General features: G+C 36.6%; 1 protein-coding gene across 8 annotated transcripts in view; it reads right to left on the bottom strand.

Moving 5' to 3' along the window:
- Positions 1-26,841, bottom strand: part of TET1 (tet methylcytosine dioxygenase 1) — a 133,703-nt gene that overhangs the window by 19,987 nt on the left and 86,875 nt on the right. For all 8 annotated transcript variants that reach the window (XM_057735363.1, XM_057735362.1, XM_057735361.1 and 5 more), the window contains 3 exons: positions 6,377-6,588; positions 1,850-2,000; positions 1,424-1,510 (listed from right to left, as the gene is read on the bottom strand). In XM_057735363.1, coding sequence (XP_057591346.1) covers positions 1,424-1,510; positions 1,850-2,000; positions 6,377-6,588 — 450 coding nt within the window. The remainder of the gene's footprint in view (positions 1-1,423; positions 1,511-1,849; positions 2,001-6,376; positions 6,589-26,841) is intronic.

A 26,841-nucleotide genomic window follows, 5' to 3' on the forward strand; every position in this document is an offset into this window, starting at 1 on the left:
AAAAAAAAAAAGAAAAGAAAAGAAAGAAAAGTGTGATTATATCACTTTCCGCCTTAAAATTCTTCAATGATCTTCCAAAATTCTTGACATGGTTTACAAGGCCGCTGTATGCACCTCACTTTCCCTTGCCTGCTGAGCTTCAGACTGGCCTTTTGTCAGTTCCTGGAAAGAGGAATGCTTCTTCCTGTATTATAAACACTACATAAACATTACTCATTGTTAATAATAACCATAAGCAAAAACTGATCTTACATTCATTCCGGAACAGTGTCATTTGTTATAGAATGGAAATTTAACAGTCATGTCAATATTACTAATGTATTTGTATACTAACAGCTTCATCAGATACTTATTTGGGGAAAAAAAAACTTAACTAGTTAATTTTAAGGGAGAATTCACACCTCATTCTCAAGTGTTCTGACCTTTGAACATGGTATTTTCTCATTATCAGGTATTTTATATGTCCTTTTAGTAACTTTTATAGTTTTCTCCCTAAAAGTCTGATAAAAGTCTTGTTAGATTTCTTCTAAGATACTTTATTTGCAAAAGATAGTTCTCTTAGAGTCATTTCCTTCTTTTATCACAGTAAATGGGAACTCTAGAAAAACCAAATAATTTTGATTATCTCTTCAAAGGGATTATTTATTCTGAGCTTTCCTTGTATGTTATATTCTTTGTATTATAGCTACAATTAAGATTAATTCCTGCTGTTTTATTTTGTTTCCTATTTATCCTGTATCCTAATGATTTTTTAAACTAACTTTGCTGACTGATGAGCGGAATGTTTTCCACAACTAGTTCAAGTGTTATAAATTCTATTTGTAATCATCTAAAAAATTTTTAACCATACACTTCTCAAATATGTTTTTCTAAAAATATTTAGAGCAGTGTTTTCCAAGCTGTGGGTCATGACTCTTTACTGGGCCATGAAATCAGTTTAGGAGGTCAAAACTAGCATTTAAAAAAGAAACGAAATTTTGTAAAAAATATTTTACTGCATCATAGTGATCCTCAGCAATAAGTATAATGGATACATTAACTTTTAATATTTACATATTATCTTTATTACATACAGTGAGGATAAGTATTGTTTTGTGATAGTTTTGCTTTCTTTACTTACTTGAATATATATAGTCTGTATAGTTGTTTGTAATATAAAATGCTTTTTACACTTGGTCACAGCACAAAGTTTGAAAAACACTGATCTTGGAGTTAATCAGTATCTAAATCCTCCCAACTCCAAACAAAGCATAAAACATTACCACATTTAGTTTATATAGGTGCCCCACCCCCTCCCACTGCCTACCCACCCCTGATTTGATAAGAATATTGAATTATACTTATAGGTTGTTATTTCAATTAAAAATGTAAGTACTCAACTTATTTAAACTTAACAGTAAGGTTGACTAATTTCTTTGCTCACCATGGCCTCGTGTTCCGGACAGATTGGTTCCGGTTTCATATATCTTCTTTCTGGATTACGTCCTTTAGTAATTCTTTCATAGTAGTGCTGTGGGTAGTAAACTTACTGAGTCTTTGAAATGTTGGCAAATAGCTTTATTTATTCTTCCTACTTTGGCTGGGTATAAAATTCTAGATTTTTTACAAGTGATTCTCTTTGGGGTTAGGGGAGAAGAAGGAGGGAGCCAGGGACAACTGGAATTTGGGTTGATAGTTGAAGACTTTACCTACATTATTTAAAATTTTAAACTATTTTCTTATATATACACATATAGTTACTATTTTGTCACTACTTTCCAATATTTAATTTTTTCACAATTTAAAAAAAATTTTAAAGGAATGTACTTATATATTCACTGTGTAATTCATAAGTAAAAAGGACACTTACGTGTAAGGGGGAACTTGGATCAATTCTAAATCTTCTAGGACTTGGGCTTCTACCAAATTTGCAGCCATTGAAATACATACTCCATGAACAGCCAAAAGAGAAGGATGCTCCACAAGTCTCTGGATCAATTCCTTGACATGTACAGGTACGACTGTAAGATGGTAAGTGCAAGGGAATGAACTGATAAAGTAGGACAATACCTCAAATAGAATATTTCAGGTTCATATAACTATAGAAGTATAGATGGATAATGAAATGATTTTAACAGATCTGTTTTATTACTTATTTTGTTTAAAGTAATGTTATGCTAACAACACAAAGCTAACTGTACTTGAATATAACTAAATCTTCAATTGAAATGTTTGTTCGAGATTGTAAATCCAGGGACTTCCCTGGTGGTCCAGTGGTTAAGAATCCACCTTCCAGTGCAAGGGATGCGGGTTCAATCCCTGCTTAGGGAACTAAGATCCCACATGCCTGTGGGACAACTAAGCCCGTGCACTGAGCCAGTGCACTCTGGAGCCCACATGCCACAACTAAGACCCAATACAGAGGGAAAAAAAGAAAAAAGATTGTAAATCTAAATAAAAGGCAACAAACCATACAGATCTGATATATCCATAACCTTGTTTGATTTGGAGATGTCCAAGGAAGGGAAATAAACGGCCTGGATTTTAATCCTACATTGGTTTCCTAACAGAAGTGAAAATTAAAGCATCTCATTATCTCTTTAGACATTATCTTTCCTTTGTAAAATGACATTGATATACTCCTGGTGAGGACTGATTAAGGACAATATATGTTGTATGTGAAATTACTTTGTCGATTTTAAAGAAAGCCTTTATAAATGTCACGAAAAACAATGAGGAGGAAGCCTGTTTTGTTCGGTGACTGAGGAATTTTATCACCTTGGGAACATTTCTGAAGCCCCAAAATAGACTCTATACTAAGGATGACAATGATAAGAGTATACATACAAAGATATGGAACCAAAGAAGGAACGTACACTCTTGTGGTTCCTATTTGCATAATGCTTGAAACTTCTAACAGCATGGAATTAGTACTCATGTAATGCCTTAAAAATACAAACAAACAAACAAAAAACCACATTTTAAAAAAGATAGTAAGTGAAAAGAATATAGAAATTCAGAAATCAAGACTATAAATATTTTTAGTTGTGAAAGTCAGGAAAATGCCCAATATATTTGAATACAAAAAGGATCATGTAAGATACTATGAAGGAAAAAAGGAAAGAGGAATAGTTCAAATATCCTAACTTCCACTAAGATAGAATATATGCTTTTAAAGAGGCAAAAGATTACAATAATTTGAAAAGGAAGAAAAATGGGATGTAAATAGGATCAAAGAAGGTAAATTTGAAATTGCAGAATTTCAAAGAAGTTGCCAAACAAGTAGAAAAATTTAGCTTAACAATTAGCTGTGAGACCTAAAAGGTTCTCTTAAAACAGTCAACATCAACAATGATGAGACTAATAGACTTAAAATAGCTCCTAATATTATGGCCTGAGTGTAGTATTCCTGTGAATAATTCTTGAATTGAATTGAATCAGGAAGAAACAATCAGACAATCCAAAATTAAGCAAAGTCTACAAAATTAACCTGTGCCTTTCAAACAGGAAATACCATGAAACACAAAAAAAAGACTGAGGTAAAAGGAATGAGACCCAAAAGACAAAACAATTCAATCCATCAAATCACGGGTAGGGGAAAATCAGTATGAAGTATCATTGGAGAATAGATGATATTTGAATTAGAGAATAGCATTTTATCTGAGTGAAATTTGCTGCTTTTGATAATTGCACTGGTGTTAAGTAAGATAATGTCCGCATTCTTAGAAAAAAACTCTCCAAAGTATTATTTAGGGGGAAAAGTCAAAGTTTGCAGCTAGTTCACAAATTATTCAGAAACAAATTACAGAAAATCAATAATGATAACATGTAAGCTTGTGTGTATGTGTGACTATGTGTATAAATGTAAATGTAACAAACTGATAACATCTGTGGAATCTAGGTAAGGCGTATATAAGAGTTCACTGAAATATTCTTGCATCATTTCTGTAAATATAAAAATTTTAAAAAGCGATAGGCTGGATCTACATTGAGTGAAATAGAATAAAACTTATTTACGAATTCTTGGGAAAAATAAGCTCATATGGATATCATTTAGAGATGTTTATACAAAAGGTATTATTATTATTATTAATCCATATAACAAAATAGAGACATTAAAAATGACATATACATACTTGTCGGGATTGGAAAGATTAACAAAAATATAATGAAATGATTTTAAACATGAAGGAATGCTCTGGAAGGTATACAAATAATCTTGTGTGGAAGTTAGGGAGGGGATGATACATATTTTGTTTATATTTTGTATAATGACATTTCTTTTAAAAAAGAGAGAACTTTATGAGGAAAACTACATAAAACATTCTTGAAGGACATAAAAGTAAACTTTAACAAATGGAAAGAAAAATCATGTTATGGGATTGGAATATTCAACATCATAACAATATCAGCTTATTCCAGGTTAATTTAATGTAATCCCATTAAAAATACCATTAGATTTATCTTAACACTAGACAAATTGATTATAAAGTTCATTCGAAAGCAAACAAAATAACAAAGAGAACCTCGAAAAAGAGCAAGAATGGTGAACTAGCCTTACCAAAAATGAAAATATATTATAATGCCTCTATAATTTAAAAAATGTGGTACTAATACGTGAAAAGACCAGACAGTGATACAGGCTTCATATAAAAGAGAGGACTCCATTATATATAATTTTCATATAAAGTAATATTTCAAATCAAGGGGAAAAGAAGTATTCCTCAGTAAGTAGTGCTGGGATAAATGGAAAAAAGAAGGAAAATGGATCTCCTCTTCCCACTTCTGTCCAGCATAAATGTTATATGCATCAGAGGTTTATCTTTTAAAAATTTCCAATTTCAATAAGAAATAAAAGAAAACATGGGTGAACCATTCTATAACTCGTATGAGGGAAAAATGTTCTCAAATACCACTCAAAATTCAGACACAATAAGGGGAAAGATAGATACACTAAATTACATTAAAAAGAAAACTTCTGGGGCTTCCCTGGTGGCACAGTGGTTAAGAATCTGCCTGCCAATGCAAGGGACACAGGTTCAAGCCCTGGTCCGGGAAGATCCCACATGCCACAGAGCAAACACGCCTGTGTGCCACAATTACTGAGCCTGCACACCACAACTACTGAGCCCCCACACTGCAACTACTGAAGCCCATGTGTCTAGAGCCAGTGCTCCTCAGCAAGAGAAGCCACCACAGTAAGAAGCCTGCGCACTGCAATGAAGAGTAGCCCCCACTCTCCACAAATACAGAAAGCCTGCATGCAGCAATGAAGACCCAATGCAGCCAATAAATTAAAAAAAGGAAAGGAAAGGAAAGGAAAGGAAACTTCTACAAAAGATGACATAGCAAAAGTAAAAAGACAAATACTAAACTGGCAAAAGTGTTTAGAAATTAAATCACAAAGGGAGCGAAAAAAAATGAACAATCCTTTTGAAATAGGGGGTAGAATAATTAACAGATGGCTGACCATAAAAAAAGGAGGAAATAATGCTATTTGCAGCAACATCAAAGAAGCTAGAGGTTATTATACTAAATGAAGTAAGTCAGAAAGAGAAAGACAAATACCATATGCTATCACTTATATATGGAATCTAAAATATGAGACAAATGAATAAACCTACGAAACAAAAATAGACACAAATATAGAGAATAGACTTGTGGTTGCCACAGGGGTGGGGGTGGACTGGGGGAGGGAAGGATTGGGCGTTTGGGATTAGTAGGCTCAAACTATTATATATACGATGAATATATATACAGGTCCTACTGTATAGCACAGGGAACTATATTCAATATCCTGTGATTAACCATAAATGGAAAAGAATATGTATATATATACATATATATAACTGAGTCACTTTGCTGTACATTAGAAATTAAACACAACATGGTAAATGAATTACATTTCAAGAAAACTTAAAGAAATAAAAAAACAAATGGCAAACCACATGAAAAAATACTCTTATTCATAATATGAAAAATGCATATAAGTAAATTAATGACATTTATCCCCTATTAAATGGGCAAAAACTAAAGTCTGACAATTGGAAAACTGTAGAAAAACAGATATTCTCTTACATTGCTGGAGGAAATGCAAAACGGTACAATTCCTTATGGAGGAGTTGTTCCTTCATAGAAAAGCTCTCTCCTCCAGACTGCAGGGCTGAGAAGGATCAGGTATCAAAGAGGGAAGCAAGAAAAGAACATTCTAAAGGAGAATATCCTAAAATGGTCTTAACTCACTATGAAACCAAGTCTCTCTTTAAAGAAATGGTCACTCTTTTTAGTTGCACAATACCTAAAATTCTGTTCTCCCCTATAACCTATGTAGTTGGTAGCTAATTTAACATGTTATAATAGACTGAATGGCAAAACAGGACAAAACAGATTTGATTACTTTTCATTGAGAGTGCATCTTCGGTCTGTGGGATGACCGTTGTACGACTTTAGGCTTTCCGTAAGCTGCGAGTACAGTTTGTCTGCCATCGGGAGAGGGATGCCGTCCCACACCATTACGAGCACCACCATCACAGCTGTCGGGCAGTGGTGGCCCATACGCTGTCGAACGAGACACAGGACTTTCTCTTCATCGCTGCTTCTTCTTAAAACCTGCCAAAGCAGAATGCATATATTTATGGAAAACGAGAAACCTAATGCCAAATGCAGTGGGTATTGCTCTTAAAGCTCTGCCTCATTACATTCTAGTTTTTAAAAAATTGCTATCTCATAAAGTGTTGAAGCCTATAGGACTTTCAGTTGTTAGACTAGCTGCCTCCACACAACTCATCACAGGGTATCCAAGGTTACTTGACTAACAAACAACAGGCAGGAATCTGTGGAAACAGTTTGTGTTTTATTTCACTGTTGATACAGTATTGCAAAACAGACAACAGAGGGTCCCATGGAAAAGAGCCTAATTAACTCATCTGCTCTTCCATAATTGCCACAACAGGACAAATCTAGCTAGATGGAAATAACCTAGTACTCCTAAAATTAAAAATAAACTCTGATCGCTGAAATTTAGCATCTGAGGAAAGTTACGGACCTTTTCCTTGGGCGAATGGTTTCACCATATAGAATAATTAATACATAAAGCAATATTCATGCAATTCCTGTGATTTTTTTTCCATGCTATCACAGGGATTTATCATACCCATCTTATAAGATCAAGGTGGTCCAGCTGACAAGGAGAATGCAAATTACAACAATTAATATTGAATATTTATTCATTTATCTTACACTGCATCATACCCATGAGTTGCTAGAAAAGGATTCCTAACTATTTAAAATACTGCCCTGTGGTCCTAGTATTCAACCTAGTGTTTATTTTTGAAAAGTACATTAAAATATTGACATCATGTAAAATCATTCAACTATGTTTAAAACTCCCTCCATATATCACAAATTTACAGAGACTGATCACATTAATCAGTACATAATCAGTAAATGATGAAACTGCCCACCCCTGTGACAAGAATGGAGCACCCATAGCATAATTAATATTCCATTTTTGTTGCTATAATATTACAAAAACTTGAGATGAAACTTCTTAAGATGTTAGTTACCCAATATCACTTTCTTCTGTCACTCCAGATGGTTAACAATCATTGCTACCAAGGCATCCCTTGAGTAGAGTTGGCTTTAGGACCTTCCCCCTAAACACAATTATTTATATTAAAATTTTTTTCTATATTTATATGTCCTTTAACAGCCAAATAAGAATACATGCTTTCAAATAAGCTCAAATTCAAAATGATATATTGTATCAAACAAAATTACACCAGATAATCTTCAAGTTGTCACACCAATGAAGTTATAGTGGTCCAGTCTTTGTGTGGGAAATGCTAAAATGCTACTTATTCATTCTATTTGTGCCTTTTCCAGATCTTCCGTATTTCCTTCGGTCAATAACGGAAAATTAGGCATAATGAGTGTCTAAATTCAGACACAGGTTCAATAAGCTGCTTAAGTATGTTATGGTATGGCTATTTACATCCACCCCAAATTCATATAATAAATCCTAAATCCTAACAATGATATCAATGGGGGGAGGCATCCTTTGGGAGGTGATTAGGTCATGAGGAGGAAGCCCTCATGAGTGGGATTAGTGTTCTTATAAAAGAGACCCCAAGAGAGCAATGTAGCTCCTTCTATCATGAGAAGACACAAAGAGAGGAGGGACCCACCAATGATGCTGGCACCCTGATCTTGAACTCCCAAACCGCAGAACTGTGAGAAATAAATTTCTGTTGTTTATAAGCCACCCAGTCGGATATTGTCTCATAGAAATCTAAATGGAGTAAGACAAGTATTAAACCTGTATAAGACCTTTGAAAACTATAAAAACGTTATTGAAAGAAATTAAAGACGACCTAAATAAATGAAGAGATACCATTTTCATGGAATAGTAACTATTATAATGACGTCAATTTCTCCCAAATTGGTTGCTAGATTTAATACAATTCCAATCAAAACCCTACCAGAATTAGTTTTGTTTGAGGGTGGAATTGACAAACTTGTTGCAAAGTTTATACAGAAATGCAAAGGACGAAGAAGTGCAAAGAAAGGAACAAAGACAGAGAAAGTGATTTACCAGATATCAAGAGCTACTGTAAAGTTATAGTAATTAGCATAGTCTAATATTGGTGCAATGACAGGTAAGGAGATCAATGGAATAAAACAGAGTGCAGGAGATCCATATAAATATGGTCACCTGACTTATGACAAAGTTGACACTGCAGTGCAATGCAAAATGCAGTCCTTTCAATAAATGGTACTGGATAGACATCCATGTGGGGGAGAAAAAAGAAATCTTGATGTCTACTTCATATCAGTGACTATATTGTAGATCTAACTATGAAAGATAAAACATTACGTTTTTAGAAAAAAACACCTTCATGACCTTGGAGTAGGTATAATGTTTTAAAAGAGATTACCAATCGTGGGAAGCAACCTAAATGTCCATTGACAGATGAATGGATAAAGAAGATGTGGTACATATATACAGTGTGACTCAGCCATAAAAAGGAATGAAACTGTGTCATTTGTAGAGACATGGATGGACCTAGAGACCGTCATACAGAGTGAAGTAAGTCAGAAATAGAAAAACAAATATCGTGTATTAACACACATGTGGAATCTAGAAAAATGGTGTGAATGAACCAGTCTGCAAGGCAGATATGGAGACACAGATGTAGAGAACAAACGTGTGGACACCGGCAGGCGGGGGAGTGGATTTGGGGAGGGGTGGGGTATGAATTGGGAGATTGGGATAGACATATATACACTAATATGTATAAAATAGATGACTAATAAGAAAAAAAAACCAAATTGTACACTTTAAATACATGCAGTTTATTGTATGTCAATTATATTTCAATAAAACACCTTTTAAAAGAAAAAATAATAATAAAAAAGATTACCAAATTTACTAATTGTAAAGGAAAAAGTTAAGAAATTAGACTACGTTAAAATTAAGAACTTTATCAAAAGCATTAACTAACAAAAGAAGATTAGGAATAAAGGCAATCAATACAGTGGGAGACATATCTGCAATATATATAATTGACAAGCTACTCTTACTCAAAATATATAAAGAAGTTCCTCAAATGAATAACGAAAGCAAAATAGAAAATTGGCTGAAAAAATTAAATAGGCTCAACACAAAACAATATCCAAACAGATGATGAGCATATGAAAATATGCTCATATTATTAGTCATCTAGCAAAGTTATAAAATGGTGTAACTGCCATGGAAAACAGTATGAAGTCCCTCAAAAAATTAAAAATAGAACTACCATATAACCCAGCAATCCCACCTCTGCATATATATCCAAAAGAATTCAAGTAAGGTCTGAAACAGATATTTGCATACCCATGTTCACTGCATCACTATTTACAATAATCATGAGGTGAAAGCCACCCAAATGTTCATTGACAGATGACTGGATAAACAAAATGTGGTACGCACGCAAAGGAATATTATTCAGACTTAAAAAGGAAGAAAATCCTGTCTCATGCTGCAAATGGATGAACCTTGAGGACAAAATTCAAAGTGAAATAATCCAGGCATGAAAAGACAAACACTTTATGATTTTACTTACATGAGATAAGTAAAGTAGTCAAATGCATAGAAACATAAAGTAGAATGGTGTTAGGGGGACCTCCCTGGTGGTCCAGTGGCTAAGACTCCATGCTCCCAATGGACGGGGCACAGGTTCAATTCCTGGACAGGGAACTAGATCCCACATGCATGCTGCCACGGAGTTGGCATGCTGCAACTAAAGATTCCATGTGCTGCAAATAAAGATTCTGCAGCAAAGATCCTGCATGCCACAATTAAGACCTGGCACAGCATAAATAAATAAATAAAAATTTTTTTAAATAGAATGGTATTAGCGGCTAGGGTGATAGAATAATAGGGAGCTGTTTAATGAGTACAGAGCTGCAGATTTGCAAGATGCAAATGTTCTGGAGATCTTCACAACCATGTGAGTATCCATAATTATCCGGACTGTACACTTAAAAATAGTCAAGATGGTAAATTTCATATTTTGTGTTATTTTACTACAATGAAAAAAAGAGGAGTCTTCTTTAAATTACATACCCAGGAGATTGTCTAAAATGAAAAAGATAGAAAATGTCAAGTGTTGATAAGAATGTAGGACAACTGGAACACCGGTGCATTATGCTTGAGAATGTGAAAAAAAGATAACCACTTTGGAAAACTATGTGTTAGTATCAACCAAAGCCACACGTACGCATATACCGCCCCACGCCCCACCAGCAACTCCACTTCTAGGAATATAACAAACAGAAATGCATTCTTATATTTCCCAAAGATAACACCACTATTTACCAATTTTTACCCAAACTGGCAAAAACCCAAATGTTAATCACCAGAAGAATGGCTCAATGAGATGAGAATGATCTACAGTTACAAACGATGTGGCTTAATCTCACAATCACAATGCTGTGAGAAAGAGGACAGAAGACATATGCAGAAGAATACATACTGCAAGACTGCATTTACATAAAGTTCAAATCAGGCAAGATTAATTAATGTTAGAAGGCAGGTGACTGGGAGAGGGCAAAGAGTGCTTCTGAGGGGCAAGTAATATTGACTTCTGATTACATGAGTGTGTACACTAGAAAAATTCTGTGACCTTAGGATTTCTGAAGTCTTCTGCATGTATATTATACTAAAATAATGTGACCTTGGGACTTCCCTGGTAACTCTGTGGTTAAGTATCTGCCTGCCAAAGCAAAGGACACAGGTTCAATACCTGCTCCAGGAAGATCCCACATGCTGCAGAGCAACTAAGCCCATGCACCACAACTACATGAGCCTGTGCTCTAGAGCCTGAGAGCAACAACTATTGAGCCTGCATGCCACAACTACTGAAGCTGGCTCCCCTGGAGCCCGTGCTCCACCACAAGAGAAGCCACCGCAATGAGAAGACTGCGCACCACAAATACCCAATGCAGCCAACAAATAAATAAATTTATTTATTAAAAAAAAAAGTGTACCTTAACCTAAATTTAAAACAAAAAACAGAAACTGTTTAGTCATTTACTGGCTCAGGACATTGTAGCAATTTTCTTAACCTTTTCTATAGTAGCACAGACTTCGGATCCAATAAATATTAGCCACTATTTTATGTCTCTTTGCTTTATTACTGCATACTTGGCTCCCGAGCACAGAACTCAGCTCATGGGAGGCTCTCGTCAAATATTTTTTGAATGAATGGCTAAAAACCACAAAAACCCAATGTGGTTGCATTTAATTAAAATTTCAAAAACAAGTTATACTATTAATAAGACAGAAACTCTCATTTCAAAAACAGATTTTAAGTCATATGAATAGCCCAAAATTTAAAACTTTTGGCAAGAACCACATTTTTATGTAACTGAAACAAGCTATTAATTGGTAAGCTATTGAAGCTGGGGCCTCATGACAGACTCATTTGAGATGCTAAATGATGTATCCAAACATCTGAGTGACATAATGATCATGACTACTGTCCTGTCATTTGTTAATATTTATTCTTGTATTAGAAGCTATGCAATTATTATATCCTAGGAAAAATCATATATTCTTTTAGGACTTGTGCTAAAAACATACCCCAAATTGAATAATGTTGGAATGAAGAATGTTTTAAATAAATGACTTTCGTAAATACCATCCACTTGTCTTTTCATATCAGTTTTACTGAAATGTAATTTAAATATCATAAAATTCATCCTTTGAAAGTACGCAATTCATTGGTTATTAGTACATTCCGATATGGCCAACCATTACCACCGCTATATAATTTTAGAACATTTTCATTCTCTGAAAAGAAGCCCCATTAGCTGTAATGCCAAATTTCTCTATTTTCTTGGCCACCATTATTCTACTTTCTATCCCTGTAAGTTTTGCTCATTTGGGACATTTCATATAAATGGAATCCTCTAACATGTGACCTTTTGTTTCTGGCTTCTTTTACTTAGCATAATGTTCATTCATGTTTATAGTACTTATCAGTATTTCATTCCTTTTTATTGCTAAATAATATTCCATTGCATGGACATTCCACTTTATGTTTATCCATTCATTGGTTGCCATTTGGATTGTTTCTGCTTTTGCTATTATGATTGATGCTGCTATCAACATTCATGTAACAATTTTTTATGTAGACACACGTTTTCATTTCTCACGGGTATATACCTCTGGCCATAAGGAAGTGTGGGTCTTCTAACTCTGCTCTACTTTCTCAAGACTGTTTTGGCTACTCTAACGTATTTTACTGTTAAGAAAGGACACTCATACATTTAGAAATGATGCTGAGAAAGTAAAAAAGCATCTGATATCAAAATGACCAGCCATTAGAGACTGGCATGCTATGAGAATTTATCCCCATACTTAGTATTTATCCCTCCGACCGCTACATTTCAATACTTTATAATCACAGAGAAAACTGAAGCAGGATTTCAACAGAAAGTACCATTTTCATTAATTAATGTATTAGATACAACTTTTCTGATTAAAATATCTATTTAAAACCAATTTTATTGTTATCACTTACTATTTCTGCATTTCTCTGAGTTTAAATCCTACATTTTGCTATTTTCTCTCAATTATGATCAAAATTATTTGAACAAAAGAGCTCTGGGCAGCTAATAAAGCTGTATCTAATCATATCCTCCTATAATTTCTAGAGAAATAAACAGCAGAACCAAATATTAAGGAAAAAAAATATTGCTGCAACCTAATTTGGAGACGGAAATGAAGACCTTATGCTCTCAATTTTGAAAAGTAGCTGATAAAGAACAATAAGTTTCTAAAGAGCCTAATCAAGGTTATAAGCTTCTCCACAGCAAAGGAAACCATAAACAAAATGAAAAGATAACACATGGAACAGGAGAAGATATTTAAAAACGATGTGACCAACAAGGGATTAATCTCCAAAACATACAAACAGTTCATACAGCTCAATAACAAAAAAACAAACATCCCAATGAAAAAATAGGCAGAAGACCTAAAAAGACATTTCTCCAAAGAATAAATACAGATGGCCAACAGACACATGAGAAGATGCTCACTTTGCAAATTATTAGAGAAATGCAAATCAAAACTACAATGAGGTACCACCTCACACCAGTCAGAATGGCCACCATTAAAAAGCGTACAAATAACAAATGCTAGAGAGGGTGTAAAGAAAAGGGAACCCTCCTACACTGTTAGTGGGAATGTAAATTGGTGCAGCTATCAAGAAAAACAGTTTGGAAGTTCCTCAAAAAACTAGAGTTGCCATATGATCTAGCAGTCCCACTCCTGGGCATATATCTGGACAAAATTATAATTCAAAGAGATACATGCACCCCTATGTTCACAGCAGCACTATTTACAATAGCCAAGGCATGGAAACAACCTAAATGTCTATTGACAGATGAATACATAAAAAAGATGTCTCTCTCACACACACACAAACACACACACGCGCGTGCATACTACTCAGCTATTGAAAAGAATGAAATAATGCCATTTGCAGCCACATGGATGGACCTGGAGATTAATCATACTAAGTGAAGTCAGAAAGAGAAAGACAAATACAATATGATATTATTTACATGTAGAATCTAAAACACGACACAAAATGAACCTTATCTACAAAACATACATAGACTCAAAGGCACAGAGAAGAGACTTGTGGTTGCCAAGGGGGAGAGACGGTGGAAGAGGGATGGATGGGGGTTTGGGGATCAGCAGAAACAAAAGATGCAAACTACTATTTATAGAATGGATAAACATGGTCCTACTGTAAGCACAGGAAACTATAGTCAATATCCTGTCATAAACCATAATGGAAAATAATCTGGAAAAAATATATATGAATATATGAATCACTCTGCTGTACACCCAAAACTAAGACAACATTGTAAGTCAACCATACTTCAATTAAATTAATTAAAACAAAAACAAAACACACACAAAAAAGACACAAGGTCCAAGAGCTGAGAAATAAAATAATTAAAAAAATAAAGGACTGGGACTTCCCAGGTGGCACAGTGGTTAAGAATCCGCCTGCCAATACACGGGACACGGGTTCGAGCCCTGCTTTGGGAAGACATGCCATGGAGCAACTAAGCCCGTGTGCCACAACTATTGAGCCTGTGCTCTAGAGCCCGTGAGCCACAAATATTGAGCCCATGTGCCGCAACTATTGAAGCCCACGCACCTAGGGCCCGTGTTCCATAACAAGAGAAGCCACTACAATGAGGCGCCTTCGCACCACAATGAAGAGTAGCCCCTGCTCGCAGCAACTAGAGAAAGCCCGTGTGCAGCAATGAAGACCCAACGCAGCCAATTAAATAAATAAATTTATTTAAAAAAATAAAAATAAAGGACTTCCCTGGTAGTCCAGTGGGTAAGACTCTGCGCTCCCAATGCAGGGGGCCCAGGTTCGAGCCCTGGTCAGGGGACTAGATCTTACATGTATGCTGCAAGTAAGACCTGGCACAGACAAAATAAATAAATAAATAGATTTTTAAAAATGAATGAACAATGGGGGAATCTCTTTCTTTTCAATTATACTCAACCTGTGAGGCAATGAATATTCGATGTGTATCATTTTTGATGTTAGAAATAAATTGATGATATAAATTAAGTATATGAATTTAGATAAAGCAATTAGTAGCCAAGTCCAAAATACTGTCAGGTTAGCAAGATGTGATTTTCTCTAAACATGATAGACTGCAAATTATAATTACCTGGGAAGCTGATTAATAACTTAAGTGAAATGATGCAAACCCAAAATTGAATGTAAAGGTTAATTTCCACTAATGGAGAAAATATTAGCAATGCATTTTTCTATTATAATGTTGTTAGGGGAGAATAAAAGACACTTGTGAGAGATTTGTATGAATAAGCGTGCAAAGTAGGGCCATACCCTCTTTTGTTTGGAGAGAGTGAAAAGGCTTCATGGAGGAGACCCTACTTAAAAAACTGAAAGAGTTTGCCACCAGAAAAAAGACAGTACAAAGGCAATTCTAATATTCTTGGAAACCCAGACTACAAGGCAAGAGTGTTATTTAAGGAAGAATTCCACCAACTGTATCCACATCAGATGGTTCCTGTGATTATAAAACTCCCTTTATTAAATTATTACACATAATTTGTTCTATTTCTGGGATCTCTGACATAAAGATAATGTTTGTTCTGTATTCAAGATGTAGTTCAAAGGTCAACACCTCCCCAACTTTCTTTCTGGAACCTCGCCTCCAAAAGTAACTCTGGGTTCCTCCCTCTCTATGCCATTCTCAAGGAGGCAAGTGATAGTGGAGTAGTAACTATCACATTGATGACACCAAGGTATGGCCATGAAGAAGATCACCTAAGAAGGCATATTATAGACAGACTGACTTGAGTTGCTGAGAAGTGATGGGGGCAAAGCTGTGTTACCAAGAGGGAGTATAATCAATAGTTTGAACTACTGAACAGAGGTTTTGAGGATCTAGACTTTCTCTGGCAGTTAAGGTATAGTGATCATTGTGATAGTACTTTCAGAGAAGTGGAGATAAAAGATCAGTCTGATGGTCATTAGGAAGACATTTCCTAGCATTTCTATGATGGAGTCCCCTTGTCCTGGGTTATAAATTGTTCTGCTTCAATAGCCTATTTATGTATAGCTCTGAAAAGTACATTCTAAATTATTTCTCTTAACCTGGACTCGAGGGGACAACCTACTTAAATTCCCCACAGGTAGCTCTTAAGGCATGATAGACCAGGATCAAGAATGATAATCTGGGATATTCTTAAATAACCTCTGGTGGTCTAGTGGCTTTAGAGCCATTCTTTACTAAGGATATAAAAAGTGGTGGAGAGAGAAGAAATAAAGTTACTGCTGCAATTTATAAGGAGGTAACCGTAGATAACTATCTTTACATTCTTAAAGACCAAGAGTAGTCTCTACTATAACAGTCAAACTCAGCTTCTAGCCATTGTATATTTATATAAGTAACAGAAAAAGTAGTTAAGGAGCTTTTTAATTACCCTGCCTCCAAGATCCAGAGAACATTAGATATATACACATTCTTGCTATGTACAAAACAAAAAAATATTCATAATGTCAATGAATGATATACTGGCATTTAATTATCTTCCACTATAAACGCTAAATTTCCCTTACTGGTATATAGAATTCGTAACTGTTCTTTTGGAAACACAGCATTTTGTTTGTTGGATCAGAATTACTATTACATTTGTTGGTACCTACAGATATCTGAAGATACAAAGGCTAATCAAACTATTACTTCTGAAAACTATGATTAAAGGTGAGACTTTAGATCAAATAGACAATGTGATTTAAAAAATGAAAAGAAACTAGTTGTATTATAATTGAAAGACAATTATTTTTTATAGAAAATTCTTTCTAGAAAATTCAAGAGAATCAAAGATTTTTACTGGATTTTTAAAGAGACTAAAACAGGTGCCTCCTTATAAATGTTGTGGACTCAACAGCTTTAATATATATCAGCAGTAAGTTTTGGTTTACAACTTAAGTTAAACATAGCTGTAAGGATTACCTTAAGGGAAACGCATGTAAGTAAATCTTAATTAAGCTGTTCCTAGATGGAAGGTTAGACATTAAAAGATTTTAATTCTATCCACTAATCTATTACCCATTCTAACATATATTTAGCTTGTTTCTAAAATTCATATGACAGACAAATGAACGTTAAGTTATGAAAAATATTTTTTAAACAAATGAGAGGTAGGACTTCCTAGGTGGCGCAGTGGTTAAGAATCTGCCTGCCAATGAAGGGGACACGAGTTTGATCTCTGTTCCAGGAAGATTCCACAGGCCGAGGAGCAACTAAGCCAATGTGCCACAACTAATGAGACTGCGCTCTAAAGCCTGTGAGCTACAACTATTGAGCCCATGTGCCACAACTACTGAAGCCCGTGCATGCCTAGAGCCCGTGCTCTGCAACAAGAGAAGTCACAGCAATGAAGAGCCTGCGCACAACGAAGAGTAGTTCCCGCTCGCTACAACTAGAGAAAGCCTGTGTGCAGCAATGAAGACCCAACATAGCCAATAAATAAATAAATTTATATATATGAAAAAGAATCCACCTGCCAATGCAGGGAACACGGGTTTGATCCCTGGGTGGGGAAGACCCCACATGTCACAGAGCAACTAAGCCCGATCGGAGTGCATAGCTACTGAGCCTGCACTCTAGAACCCGTGAGCCACAACTACTGAGCCCACGAGCCACAACTACTGAAGCCCGTGAGCCTAAAGCCCATGTCCCACAACAAGAGAAGCCACCGCAATGAGAAGCCCCAGCGCTGCAATGAAGAGTAGTCCCCGCTTACCTCAACTAGAGAAAGCCTGTGAGCAGCAACAAAGACCCAACACAGCCAACAAATAAAGTAAAAAAAAAAGAAGTGCATGTTTCTGCCACATGCAAATAAATAAATAAATAAATCTTAAAAAAAAAAAAAAAAACTCTATATGCAAGCAAGCTAACATAAAAGTAGTTCTAGGGACTTCCCTGGTGGTGCAGTGGTTAAGAATCCGCCTGTCAATGGAGGGGACATGGGTTTGATCCCTGGTCTGGGAAGATCCCACATGCCATGGAGCAACTAAGCCTGTGTGCCACAACTACTGAGCCCACGCACCACAACTACTGAAGCCCACATGCCTAGAGGCTGTGCTCTGCAACAAGAGAAGCCACCACAATGAGTCCTCGCACTGCAATCCTACGCAGCAACGAAGACCCAATGCAGCCAAAATAAATAAATTAATATTAAAAAAAATAGTTCTAATGATATATCGCAGACAGTAGGCTTAAGTGAAGAAAAATGTTTTATAACAAAAGAAAAGCAAGGACAGTGAAAAATGTAAGTCAGATTAATATTAACTGATAGCATCAACCTCCAGTTTTTGCCTAATTTTGGTCACTGAAGAATAAAATGGCTTTTGCACCTTAGCAAGATTTTGCAGACAACCAAAAAGTAGCCCAGGACATCAACTACCCCTTAATTATGCTGACATGGTAATACACAGAGAGGTGCCTGATTTGGGCACAGAAATAAGCAGCACCATGGTACAGCTTGAAGAAAACCAAGGCAGATATTAGGCAGAAACTTCGAACAAAGGAATAAAAAAAGGAAGTCTCTGAAGATTATATTAATGTACAAGTCTGGGCAAGATGGTTTTAAAACTTGTAGATACTTTGGCCTGGTTTACACCTCACCCCAAAAACTCTGGTCACATCAAACCCAGTGGGCAATAAAACATTCACTTGTACATATTCACTGTTACATCTTCTCCACTGACTAATAAACAATCCTACATAGGGGAACCCATGAACTGGGACCTTGCTCAGCATTGAAGCCATCCAGGGAAGCTTGCTGTTTGAATTCTTCTCCCAACTCCAGTCATCACCTCAAAGGCTCAGTTGCAGCAGAGGGTTGGGGTAGTGGTGGTGAGAGTAGTATAGGGAGTTAATGGAGCATAGTGTACCCAAGAAACTACATCACCCTTTCCACCAAAATCTACTGAATAACAAGATAACTACTCCCTGACAAGATCCAAAGTGACAGCAGAGAAGAGACAGAAATGTCTGTTAAAGACTAACAATTATGGGGGAGTGTTACTGACCACCTGGCAAAGAAACATTTCCAAGAAAAGATTAAAATGGTGTTAAGAGCAAAAGCAAAACATTGTGAGACTGGCTTAGAAACTTGTGCTGCCCAGTTAGAATTCGCTGTTAGGCTTTTTGTGTGACCTAACGCTAACATCTCCCTTCAAGAAAAGGAGGTAAGGGACTTCCTAGGTGGCTCAGTGGTTAAGAATTCGCCTGCCAATGCAGGGGACAGAGGTTCGATCCCTGCTCCAGGAAGATCCCACATGCCACGGAGCAACTAAGCCCGTGAGCCACAACTACTGAAACTGAGCCTGCGCTCTAGAGCCCGAAAGCCACAAATATTGAGCCCGTGTGCTGCAACTACTGAAGCCCATGCACCTAGGACCTGTGCTCCACAACAAGAGAAGCCACTGCAATGAGGAGCCCATGAACCACAATGAAGATCAGCCCCTGCTCACCACAGCTAGAGAAAGCCCGTGTGCAGCAACGAAGACCCAACGCAGCCAATAAATAGATGTTTACAAAAAAAAAAAAAAAAAAGGAGGTAAGTACAGCATGATAAAAGTAGGATAGAATTCAACCACTATTGCCACACATAAGTCTGCACACAGAGATGAAAAATGTGCATAAAATCACAAAATGTTAATGGATAATATCAAATACAGGACAAATGTAAACTATACAACATGAAAAGTAAGTTTGGAGCAATACAAGCTACCAGTTGAAGGTTTATTAGATTTCTTAGTTTAAAATGATTGACCTTCATTTCCTTTCCCTCCTTTTCCTGCATTCTTGCTTTAAGTATCCATATGTAAGACTTGACACTGCTAGTGTTATTCAAAATAATAAAGTCCTAAAAACAATGTAGACTATAGAGAAAACTGTTTCAATGCATTTTTTATTTAACCTCTATCAAGAGCTCAAATTTGGGTTGGACAACTTTAGCAGACTATTAGTTCTAATACTTAAAATGGCCCATGTCTCAGGAAAGAGCTAATAATCTATACCACAGCAATACTATTTCAAGATACCAATTGCGATTCAATATATTCAATGTTAAATAACAGTCTTATTTAAGCTATATTCATTCATTCAACAAAAATTTCTTGAGTGCTAACTGTGGGCTGGGCATTGCTCCAGGCACAAGCAAAGAACAATATGAGTATTTTAAATAACATAACTTGGAAATTTTGCAAAAAATAGAGTTTGATTAACATTACAATTTCTCTAACATATGTAATCATTTATAAGACCTATTTTTTTCACAGATTCACAGAATTAATTCTTGGTTTTGTTATTAAGATTATTTTTGGGGGGACTTCCTAGGTGGCACAGTGGTTGGGAGTCAGCCTGCTAATGCAGGGGACACAGGTTCAATCCCCACCTCAGGAAGATTCCACATGCCGCAGAGCAACTAAGCCCGAGCACCACAACTACTGAGCCCATGTGCCACAACTACTGAGCCCATGTGCCGCAACTACTGAGGCCCACGTGCATAGAGCCTGTGCTCCCCAATAAGAGAAGCCACCTCAATGAGAAGCCCTCACACTGCAACAAAGAGTAGCCCCCGCTCGCCACAACTAGAGAAAGCCTGAGCACAGCAATGAAGACCCGATGCAGCCAATAAATAAAAATAAATAAATAAATAAATTTATTTTAAAAAATTAAAAAAAAAAAAGATTATTTTTTTGTAGGACTTCCCTGGTGATGCTGTGGCTAAGACTCTGAGCTCCCAATGCAGGCGGCCCAGGTTTGATCCCTGGTCAGGGAACTAGACCTCACATGCCGCAACCAAGAGTTAGCATGCTACAACTAAAGATCCTGCACTCAGCAACCAAGACCCAGTACAGCTAAATAAATAAATATTTTTTAAAAAATCATTCTTTTGTACTGTCATTAGTAGGCATTAAAATTTGCATAAGTTCTTTGCAACTATGCTTTATTTCAGTCTTGTCTCTGAATTGTTTTTGTATTTGTGAAAAGAGCCAGATTCTGAAAGAAAAACTGAAAAAGGGAAAATAAGAAAATAATTTTGCTATACCTGCATTATGGAAAATGCTAAATACTCTTTTTTATGTACCTAAGAACCATTAAGAAGACTTAAGCCATTAATAGGATTTTAACAGAAAGTTCCTGCCAAAATCTTTAAGCTGCAGACTTCATATTTGCCTTCATAAAAAATAAAAGTATTGATATATATGAAAATTCTATCAGTGTAATTATTACTGTTATGCTAGAGAAGATTTGAAAGGCAGAAAGAATCATCAAAAATCCTACCACTTAACCCAGCCACCTTGCTTTTTTGGGTCACTTACTCAAGTGGAAGCCAGCTGCCATAAGGATATTTTCACGTTTTGCTACTTAAAGGCAAATAAGTAAAAGATTCAGAAATAACTAACAGGGACTTCCCTGATGGCACATTGGATAAGACTCCATGCTCCCAATTTAGGGGCACTGGGTTCAATCCCTGGTCAGGGAGCTAGATCCCACAGACGTGCCGCAATGCACAGTTTGCATGCCAAAACAAAGGAGCCCACCTGCTGCAACTAAGAAGTGAGCAAGCTGCAACTAAGGAGGCTGGAGCTGCAACTGAGGAGCCCACCTGCCACAACTAAGACCCAGTGCAACCAAAAATAAATACATACATACATACATACATACAAAAAAATGTGCATTAAAAAATAATAACTAACAGATTGGGAACAAATCCCTACCATTTATTTCAGCAAATGTGCAAGGTACTATGTGGGGGCAAAACACAAAAGAATAGAAACACACAGGGGGATGGGCAAGAAAATTATTACCACAGAAGTCAGAATGCGGGGCTTCTGGGAACCTAGCAATGTTGCATTTTTCACCTGGGTAGTTGCTTGATAAGTGTTCAATTTATGATCACAGGTAAACTCTACCTTTATATTTGACAAACTTTTTTGTTGATATGCCCCATAATAAACAATGTTGATGCTCAACAGCATTATTTTGTGAATAAAGATTCACAGTTGAAGTGTTTCGCCTTTAGAGACAACAGGGCTAAGGAAGATAGATTAGATTAGATGTATTATATACTAAATATATTGGATAGGGCTAAGATAGCTACATTTTACAATGTCAATGTAGTATCCTTAACATATTGATATTTTTAGTGAAGAAGAGATACTGAATTTTGTAATAGCCAGTCTCCAAGATGCCCTCAATCATCACCACCACCTTGTATTTATGCCCCTACATAGTCCCCTCCTACATTAAATAAGGCTCAATTGTGCAGCAACTTCCCAGGCCAATGTCATAAAAGACACTGTGGCTTCCTCCTTGTTATATTTTGATTGACTCACTCTGGGGAAAAACAAGCTATTGACATGAGAAAACACTTAAGAAGTCCTGTGACAAGATAGTGAGTCCTCTAGTAAATAGCTATCAAGGAACTAAAGCTTCCTGCAAATGACATGGGAAGTGGACCCTCCAGCACCCCACTCCCCAGACAAGTTTTGAGATGATAATAAAGAAGATGTGTGGCTTCCTAGGTGGTACAGTGGTTAAGAACCCACCTGCCAATGCAGGGGACACGGGTTCGATCCCTGCTCCAGGAAGATCCCACATGCCGCGGAGCAACTAAGCCTGTGCGCCACAACTATTGAGCCCATGTGCTGCAACTACTTTAGCCCACGCACCTAGAGCCCGTGCTCTGCAACAAGAGAAGCCACCGCAATGAGGAGCCCACACACCACAATGAAGAGTAGCCCCCTCACTCACCACAACTGGAGAAAGTCTGTATGCAGCAACAAAGACCCAATGCAGCCAATAAATTTATATAAAAAAAAAAAGTGGTACATACATACAATGGAATATTACTCATCTGTAAAAAGGAACCAAATTGGGACATCTATAGAGACATGGATGGCCCTAGAGACTGTCATACAGTGTGAAGTAAATCAGAAAGAGAAAAACAAACATCGTATACTAATGTATATACGTGGAATATAGAAAAATGGTATAGACCAACCAGTTTGTAAGGCAAAAATGGAGACACAGACGTAGAGAACAAACATATGGACACCAAGGCGGGGAAAGCAGCGGGGGTGGGGTCGGGGTAGGATGAATCAGGAGATTGCCATATAGACACCACTAAGAAGAAAAAAAAAATCAAATTCTACACTTTAAATATATGCAGTTTATTGTATGTCAATTATATTTCAATAAAAGTTCATAAAAAAATAAAAAAAGTTTTGAGATGATCAAGACCTCTTCTGGAAGTACCCTCTTAAGTTACCTACAGATTCCTGACTCACAAAAGCGATGAGACAATAAATGTTTGCTGTTCAAATCTACCAAATTTGAGTAATTTGTAAAGAAGCAACAGAGAAGTAATATTGAGCTTATCAAGTAAGTACTTAGAATGCTCTTTATAAAACATAAACCAGATAGATAACACATCCCTAATTAAAATACTTCAAAGGCTTCATGTTGTTCATGGACTAAAACTCACTATGGCCTACAAAACCATTTATGCTCTGGCTTCTGCCTACTTTTTACCTTCTCCTGTTTCCATTCTCTACCTCCTCAATTGCACTAGACTCCTCTGAGATTATTAAAGAATGTCCTCTCTTCCTTGACCTTTGTAGTTAGTGTTTTCTCTGCCTAGGAATGTACTTCCTTGCATTCTTGGGGGTATTCTTTGCATACTTGGCTCCTTCTTGTCACTGAATTCTCAACTTAAAAGTTCTCTCTCCAAAGAGGCCTTCCCTGATGACCCATTCATAAGAAGAAAACACTGAAACACTCTCACTGAAGAGAGGAAAAAGACAAGGAGACCATATTTAAAGCAATATAAAATTTTGGAGTTAGTATCTTAGACTAACTGTATTAAATGAAAAAAAGGAATTGCTACTTTAAATTTGGAAAGGGGAATATAAATTTGTTGTTATAGATTATGATTGTACATCTGAGATATACAAGAGAAATAAATTGGAAAACAAGAAGCATGTAAACCCTATAGGAACAAAACTTTAAAACACTCCTGAAGGACAAAAGAAGGCATCAACAAATGGAAAATTATAGTATTTAGGACAGGAAGACTAAATATCAAAAACGTAAATTCTAGGACTTCCCTGGTGGCACAGTAGTTAAGAATCCGCCTGTCAATGCAGGAGACATGGGTTCAAGCCCTGGGCGGGGAAGATCCCACATGCCACGAAACGATTAGGCCTGTGTGCCACAACTAGTGAGCCTGTGCTCTAGAGCCGGCAAGCCACAACTACTGAGCCCACGTGCCTGGAGCCCATGCTCTGCAACAAGAGAAGCCACAGCAATGAGAAGCCTGAGCACTGCAGCGAACACCCTACACAGCCATAAATAAATAAATAAATAAATAAATAAATAATTTTAAACAGTAAATTCTCCAAATTCTCTCTGTAATATGATTCCAATAAAAATACCAAAATAGACAAGGTATTTCTTGCAAATAGACAAGGTGATTATAAACTCATATGGAAAAATAAACAAGGCAAGAACAGTCAGGAAATTTCTGAAGAATTAGCTCTATCAGATATTAAACCATATTTTTAAACCCAAATAATTAGAGTAATTTGATGCTGATACAGGAGAGACATAACAGGAATGTGACAGAATAGAAAATTTACGAATGTGAACAAATACAAATCATTAGGGAGAAGACAGACAAGTAAGTGGTGTTGGAGAGCTGGGTAGGCAGTTGAAAAAAATTAAGTTGTGACTAACATCCTACACATATGATGAATACAGTAGTTAAGTGTAGAAAAAAATGAAATCATTAAAATATTATGAAAAGAAAATTTGAGAATCATTTATAAGCTAGAAGTGGTAAAGATTTTTTTCCCCTAAGATATACTAAAGCCATAAAAGCAAAGTTTTTCATTAAAAATTGAACTTAAAATTTCATCTCATTTAAAAAATCTGAATGTTAAAAATTATGACAAACAGGGAATTCCTTGATGGTCCTTAAGACCCCACCCCTCCACTGCATGGGGCACGGGTTCAATCCCTGGTCGGGGAACTAAGATCCCACATGTTGTGTAGCATGGGGAAAAAAAAAAAAAGACAAATAGAAAATATATTTGCAACTTATCACAAACAGTCAGTTTTCTAAAGGACCTTCTATAAAAATCAATAGAAGCCTAATAACCCAGTATAAAAAATGGGCAGTCTGTATTATTTCCTACTTTAAAATGTTTTGAATCAACCATCTTAACTTTTTCAACAGTGAGTGAAACATAAAAATAAGAATGAAGATCACTCTGACTACTGTTTAGATATATCTTCACCAAAACTCTCACATGTGGGGATTGTCTTGTGTGGGTGAATGTTGTGTGGAAATTGAGAGAAAACTTTCACAGCTGAGTTGACAGTGTGCACAGCAAGACAAGAAGTTGGTCCTTGGGAAACAATAGTTCACAACCACTGACGCCCCCACCCCCATCCCAGCGCCACCCCAACCACTCACATGATGGAAATTTTAGGGAAAATGTTACACTTACAGTGAGCATTTTAGGAAATTTTATTTAGTTCTTGGGAGGCAGGATGGCTGCAGCAAACATTCACGATACTACAGAGTAAGTAAACTTTAGTTCAAAATGTGTTTGTGCTAGCAGGTATGACTCAGGGCCAGTTTCTTCCCATCTACACAATGAAATGACTGGTCCATCTGAATTCACATTTGTATCCCCAGGATCTAGCCCAGGGCCTGGCAATGGAAAGTCATCAGTAAGCATGAGTTCCTTCACTTATCTTTCTCCTTCTGAAATGGTCTTTTTTTCTCTTCCAAATTCACCCACATTGTAACAATTTGAAGGCAGGTATCTTATTTGGGACTTGATTCTATTTAATAACAGAAAAGTCCCTAAAAACAGGTTTTAAAGAAGTGAAAAAAATTTCTCTCATGTTAGAGAAACCAAGGTTTAAGAAGCCTAAGATTGGGAGACTTCCTAGGTGGCGCAGTCGTTAAGAATCCGCCTGCCAATGCAGGGGACACGGGTTCAAGCCCTGCTCCAGGAAGATCCCACATGCCGCGGAGCAACTAAGCCCGTGTGCCACAACTACCGAGCCTGCGCTCTAGAGCCCGAGAGCCACAAGTATTGAGTCTGTGTGCCGCAACTACTGGAGCTCCACAACACGAGAAGCCACTGCAATGAGAAGCCCATGCACCACAATGAAGAGTAGCCCCCCACTCGCCACAACTACAGAAAGCCCGTGTGCAGCAACGAAGACCCAACACAGCCAATAAGTAAATAAATAAAATAAAGTTATTAAAAAAAAAAAAGGAAGAAGCCTAAGATTGTTACAGCAGTTCTATTAGTACCATCAGGGACTCAGGCTCCTGTGTTTCTTCTCCCCATCCTAGTACATATCTTATATTAGGAAATCAATTCATCTTTCCAGTCAGCTGTTGGAGCTCCTGCCATTAAACCTATGTTCTATAAACATTCTGAGGTACTAGAACGATTTATATCACTATTGGGGTAGTGTTAAATATATGGAGAATTCCTTGATATGTTCATTTATATTTCGATAAGACTACGCACTCCAAATAGATCGAAGAAACTTAAAGTATTCTAACATATTTAGTGTTCAGTGCCCAGCTCTTGGGCTCATCACTGCTGTCACCTTCCAAAGGTTGAAAAGTAACCAAACAGGGAATTCCCTAGCAGTCCAGTGGTTAAGGATTCCCCCAAACTGGTTGCTAGATTTGATTCA

The sequence above is a fragment of the Hippopotamus amphibius genome, chromosome 5, assembly GCF_030028045.1.
Source record: "Hippopotamus amphibius kiboko isolate mHipAmp2 chromosome 5, mHipAmp2.hap2, whole genome shotgun sequence".
NCBI lineage: Eukaryota > Metazoa > Chordata > Mammalia > Artiodactyla > Hippopotamidae > Hippopotamus > Hippopotamus amphibius.